The 6,289-nt window shown below is 39.8% G+C and overlaps 1 protein-coding gene across 16 annotated transcripts in view; it reads right to left on the bottom strand.

Moving 5' to 3' along the window:
* Positions 1–2,102: 2,102 nt before the first annotated feature.
* The window catches only part of ATP2B2 (ATPase plasma membrane Ca2+ transporting 2), a 414,874-nt gene continuing 410,687 nt past the window's right edge, over positions 2,103–6,289 (bottom strand). For 12 of the 16 annotated variants that reach the window (XM_071440030.1, XM_071440014.1, XM_071440024.1 and 9 more), the window contains one exon: positions 2,103–5,656. In XM_071440030.1, coding sequence (XP_071296131.1) covers positions 5,345–5,656 — 312 coding nt within the window. In that variant the 3' untranslated portion in view covers positions 2,103–5,344. The remainder of the gene's footprint in view (positions 5,657–6,289) is intronic. The other 4 variants (XM_071440026.1, XM_071440025.1, XM_071440028.1 and 1 more) reach the window with 1 other exon arrangement.

Below are 6,289 nucleotides of genomic sequence, written 5' to 3'. Positions count from 1 at the left end.
GATTTGTAGTTCATATCCCAGGGCAATGCACACATGGACCCTTGTCTGGATCTGAGCCAGGAATACATTATTATTATTATTATTATTGTTATTATTATTTTTATTTTATTTTATTTTATTTTATTTTATTTTATTTTATTTTATTTTATTTGATGATGATGATGACGTTCCATTCTGCCAATGTCTCACACAGCTGCAGGAATACAAACACAAATGGCAAATATCCAGTGCTTACCTTCAGTGGTTCCTCAAAAGCCACTCTGAAAGTGCTGGAATGCCAAGGGGAAGGGGGCAGAGCTGAGCCCTGGAGCTCCCTGTGCCCCCACTGGCAGCTCCTCAGGTGGTGCCATGGGGCACCCAGGGGCACTGGGATGCTGGAGGTCACCTGCTCCCAGCTGCTTTGGGACTTCTTTGCAAGGGGCTTCAGACAGGGAATGATCTTGGATTGGAACTCAGTGCCAGATCAAGGCAGTAACCAGCAATTATAGCTCCATTTCATTTCAGAAGATATATATGTTTATATTATAGTTGCACCTGCATTTTCTTCCTCTTTCTCCCTCATTTCCCCCTTTTTCCTCTCCTTTATCTGCCATTTATGCACCATTTCCCTCTTCTTTATCAGTGCAGCACCTCAACAAATCACCACCTGGTTTTCTTACAGAGGTCACAATGTTTACCCTCGTGCTCTTGGCATAAAACAGCTGAAAACTTCCAGCATTGCTGTTTTGAATCTGAGTAGCTGCCCTGGTCCTCCCTCATGGATGAACAGTTTCCAATATTTGCCTTTCTGCAGCCTCAGTTTGCTGCATAGAGCAGGAATTCCCCAGCCTTGTGGGGAATTTCATTCCTGATTTTCTCCCCAATTTGCACCTACAGCTCACATCCATCCCATATTTCACAAACTCTCCTGCCAAGGTGAAGTTCCTAAAGCACCTCTCTGGGGCTGCAGCATTCCCAGAGTGCTCAAATCACACTGGACAACAACTCCAGAGCTTCTTCTTGCCAGCACCTGCTCACAGGAGCTTCTCTGCAGAGCTGGAGAGTCCTGCCCAAAGCACTCAGACTAACACTGCAAATAAACTTATGTGTGTAAGGAGGAGGGAAATGACTGACAGGGCATGAAAGTAAAATATTTTCTGATTATTACCTACCCTGAGCTCCCAAAATCAAATCAGAAAACAGTTTCATTCCAATGTAGCTGTAAGTTACAGCTTGTTAGTCCAAGAAATCTGCTGTCTAAAGAATTGTTTTCTCCTCGGGTTTTGTTGAATTCACTGAGTCCATTTTTATTTGTTGGTAACTTTCCTCCCAGTGTAGCACTATTTCATTTTGGCCCCTATCAAGTATAACTTCTGACAGAGAATTGGTGAATTCAAGTTTGAAATCTAGTGAGAAGACAGGAAAATCTGTAATCTGAAGCATTTTACCTTTATAAATGAGATTATCTGACAGCCGCTCACCTCATACCTGGCCTGCTTGGCTATCTCCTATAGCAACAATATTTTATGAGCACAACTGCATCAACCTAAGCTGGAAAAAAAAAAAAGGGAAGGAACTTTGGGCTCAGGGGCTGAGCACTGGGATGAGAATTCCCTCTTTTTTCCCTGGTCTTCAGTGGCAGGATGAGTCCTGGACTGAACTCCCCAATTCTAATTCTCCTGGCTGAGAGTCCTGATGCACTCCCCAGTTCTAAAAATTCCAAGTTCATTTTTCTCACTCTGACAGAGGGAGAAAGAGCTGAAAAAAAATCAGTGTAAGTGCAGAGCTGTCATGAATGACAGGAAAAGCCATCAATGACAGCCCTAGAGAGCTGCTGTTCCTAGGGCCAAGATTGAGATTGTTGTTCCCTAAACAAATTCACTTCATGGTTTGGCTCCCTGCAGCATTCCCAGGAGCATTCCCACCTCCAGGCTTCCCAGCCCAGGCAGGAATGAAACCCTGGGGGCTGCTCAGCCCCTGGGGCAAGGAAAGCCAAGTGTGCCTGGGGAGCAGAGTCCTCACTGCCAGTCCAGATGTGCATCCATCCAAACATCCCAGCAGGAATCCAGAGCGGCACCTCGGGAGTTCAGGTGAGAATAAAGAAAGCTGGTACATTCAGACCATTATTGTTCATGCTGCTTTGTGAATTTATTTCTTTAAATTTTCCACTTGTGCTCCTGCCAAGAGAGATCTATTAGACAGAAAGCAGCAAGAGTAAATCTTTATCATTTTGTTTCAAACTATAAAATAATTTACATCACATATTTTACTTACTTTTGTCTTTTTTGTTTGTTTTTTTTTTGAAACCACAAACATTCCAGCATCACACTGTAGGAATAAGAATAACAATAGAAAGCATAACCTTTTGCATAGTATTAAATGAACAGACAGAGTAAGTTCTTTATTTACAATTATTGTCTAGATAAAAAAATTCATAAAAACAGATGAATGAACATATATTAATAACCCCTAGTGGGATGGATTGCCAATGTACCACTGTATTGTTGTCCACAAATCTCATGCTGCTAAGTACAGTACGTAGAGAGCGAGCATTTATATATTGCAGGGAATTTTAACAAACTGATCATTTTGGTTTTTGATCCATTGTTCCCATCACAGAGAGGTCAAGCAATAAAAGAAAGGAATTGTGATGCACGACTTGTAGTTGAAAGGTCATAGCTATTCTGCTTTAAAAAAAAAAAAAAAAGTCTATCATTTATCATATACATAAAGCACAGTCTCTGCTCACAAAAGCCCAAGTTTTCTATGCATCTCAGTTTATATATGTTTTACTATATATACACAGAATGCAGTGTTCATTTTCTTATAACAGTTTTCAAGTCTGCAAATGGTACCTTAGGGAGGGGTACTCCTACAGGAAAAAATTCCAAAATAATTAAAAAAAAAACAACCAAAAACGGAACCGAGAAAAAACCATGAAGAGTGTTGGAAAACAAAAAGGCAAACAGTCAGTGTGTTAAGATGCTGAAAAGAAACTGTTCCAGTATTAATAGCTTCTGTAGATGTTCAAGTCCAAAGCTAGAGGCTTCCCTGTAAATACAGATACCACTTTTGTCTTCTGGCCCCAGGGAGCCCATGGGTGTCCCCAGTTCCAGAGCACCTTCCTGCCTGGGCTGGGGCACAGCTGGGGCTCCTGCCCTGGCTGCTGGGGCACAGCTGGGGCTCCTGCTGGTGCCACTGCCGCCCCGGGCACCCTGCCTGCCCCTGGGGCTCCTGCTGGTGCCACTGCCACCCCGGGCACCCTGGGCACAGCCAGCAGAGCTCCCAGCCCAGAGTCCCGCAGCTGGCAAGGGAAGCTGCTCACAGCTTTACCTGGCTGAGGGTCCTGATGCACCCTGAAAACATCAGTCTGCAGTTTGGCCATGGGTCTAAGCTTGGTTTGGAGAGTTCTGGCTTGGTTAAGCTGCTGTGACTGCAGAGATGCACCACTGTTATGGAGCCAACCAGAAAAAAAACACCTTAACAACTCAACGGATCGAGATGGTTGGAGGGTGTTTTGTCCCAACACGCCTGGCATAATCGATTGTGGAATTCCAAATGTCTTTTTGCACTGTACAGTTATGGAAAAAATCATATGCTGAAAAGTCTCCAAGCAAACTTTATATTAAATACAAAAATTAGTTATGAAAAATCTGTGATCCACAAAGTGCTTAGCATTCAAGTGGTTGACATAGCAATTGTATAAGCTCATAATTTTTACGTTTCGAGGGCTGTTACCATCTTGAAAAATGTTTTTCGCCTCCCATACTGCAGGTTTTCAAAGCAGCTTTCTTGGGAGAAAGCTGAAGGTAAAATAATGTATTACTGTGTTACTGCAGGAACACAAGCTTGATTAAAAAAAATCACACAAAGCACATCTCAATACACAATTAATAAAGATTTGTTCAGTCCTAATAGTGCAGAAATTATATTTTTCTTTTTAAAAAAAATCAAAGCAACAACCTACAGTGATTTTCATCCAAAATGCCAACAGCCCATACTTTGCAAATAAGAAGGAAATAAATGCCTAAAGTACTAATTGAAAAGGATTAACACAGTATATCACAAGATTTTAACATTTCTTTTATCTCCATATAGACAAACCAAATATAACTTATTTTAAATTATAAACTCATTTAATGTCTCTCTAAAAATAGTTTCCGAAGCCATTGCTGTATGTCTGAAGAATGAAATAGCCTCCATTATTGTATGTTGCACCAAAAGGAGTTCAAGCAGATCATCAGAGGGAAGGAAGGAAAAAAAAAAAGGAGAGAACCTGATCATTTTGATTTTTATTTGAAACAAAGGAAGCCTGGTTTACCTCCCTGTATATAGGATCACAATGCTACATCCAATGTGTTATATTTTGGCTTCTTTTGTTATTTACTAGCAGTATCTACATTATTAACAAAACAAAACAAAAAAAAAAAAAAAAGACCAAAATAACAACCCAAAAAGGAAATCAGGCAGAAATCAGAGCACGGTTGTAATAAAATATCCAGGGTGCGAGAGTACAGACATTTTCAATGAGCTGAGCTGAGCCATTTTTATACTACTTCGGCAGGAAGTGCTTTCTTAACCCTACAAATAGTTAAGGATATTATCTACAGGTTTGTAAACAAATTACATTCTTTTTTAGGACATAAATAAGTTAAAATAGTCAGAGCAATTTGAGCAGAAACAAGGCAACATGCCAACAAAGAAACTTTATATATATATAACTATATATATATAGATAGATATATACATATATATAATTAATTATCTATATACTTATATGTATATATCTCTATATATAGTCTCATAAATGTTTAAGTTCCTCTGTCCAACTGGTGCAAATCTACTGTGCAAGTTAAGCTTTGCAACTTCAAAAAAGTTATTTAAATTAATCTATACAATTGAGTCCATGCCACACAAGCATTTCAAAAACTCACAGACCAGTGAATTGGATAAATAGCCTCAGAAAGAAGTCCTCTGCAGTTCCTGCTTAAGGAGGAAAAAACCAACAAAAAAAAACCCAAAGAAAAAAAACCAAAAAGGAAATAAAAACAAACAAAAAGAGAGAAAGAAGGGCCAGCAGTGTACAGTACATTCATGCAGGAGGATTTTTTTTTGTTTTTGTTTTTCTGAAAGGGAACAGGGGGTATGTAAATCAGCCATTCATTCTTTCCCCAAAACCATTGTGATCAACAATTCATTCACTTGTCTCAGAGTGAATAAGAGTTCAAACAGCTTTTCAGCCAGCAATGTTTTTAATATATATATTTATATATCTCGGTTGCTGTGGGGTTTCTTATTTTATTTTACTTTAACTTTTTATATTTCTTTTTTTTTTTTTTTTTCCTTTTTGCAGTGACCTTTTCAGCTAAAGTGATGTCTCCAGGCTATGTATTGGGCTTCCTGGACTAGAAGAGGTAGCTGATTTACTTGTATCCGTTGTAAGATTGATTCCACTGTCGATAGCACTGTTGTTCTTGTTGAGCGAGGACGGTGGACTCGAGTTTTTCTTGAGAGCAGGGTCTTCTTCTAGGTCTGTGTCATCAATGAGTGGGATGTGGGGCTGGGAATCTTCTATCCTAAATTCAGGATGAGTCATAAAGTTGTGAATAGAGGTTCTAGATTCTGGTTTTTCTAAACCTTCATAGAGAGAGCTACGGAATGCCTTCACGACGCGGATCTGGGGGGAGAAAAGGAAAGGGCTGTCAGAGGGCACCTCCCCAGGGCACAGCGGGGCAGAGAACACTTGGTGAAAAATGTAGCACATGGTTAGGGCAGTGCAGGCAGCTGGAGTCCAAAGTCTCTGGATGTTATATGCATAAACGAGTGGCTCAGTTATGTGCATTTTGAATGTCTGTACCAACTGCAATATTAAAATAAACCAAGGTTTAAAGCCATCAAAGAACTGATGGGGAGGAGTGGTTAAAGAAAGCCAAGGTCCACTCGTGTGGTACATCCCTAGTAAAAGACAAGCCATGTTAATTGTAATGCAAATGTCAAACCATGCATGTTGATAGTTTTTTTTTTGTTTTTGCAGTGAGTAAGTAGAAAGGCTTTTTTCAAATTAAAAAGTCTCTTTTGTATTGTTGTTAAAAAAACCATTACACATAACATATCACACTTCACAAACAGAAAAGCACGGAACACGGACACGGTTGGATGGGTACGTATGAGACACACACAGGAGCCAAGTGTAAAAACTAGAATATCAATGTTTTAAAGCAAAATCTAAATGGATGCAGCCAAGAGCACAAAAAGCCAAGCAGACAAAGTACTAAGCGCAATCATGCTACCACAGGGGGAAAAAAAAAAT

This window comes from Agelaius tricolor, unplaced genomic scaffold (genome assembly GCF_023055355.1).
Source record: "Agelaius tricolor isolate 1412-34295 unplaced genomic scaffold, bAgeTri1.0.p SCAF_14, whole genome shotgun sequence".
NCBI classification, from domain to species: domain Eukaryota; kingdom Metazoa; phylum Chordata; class Aves; order Passeriformes; family Icteridae; genus Agelaius; species Agelaius tricolor.
The sequence above is the reverse complement of the archived record's forward strand: the minus strand, read 5'-3'. Positions and strand labels throughout refer to the sequence as shown.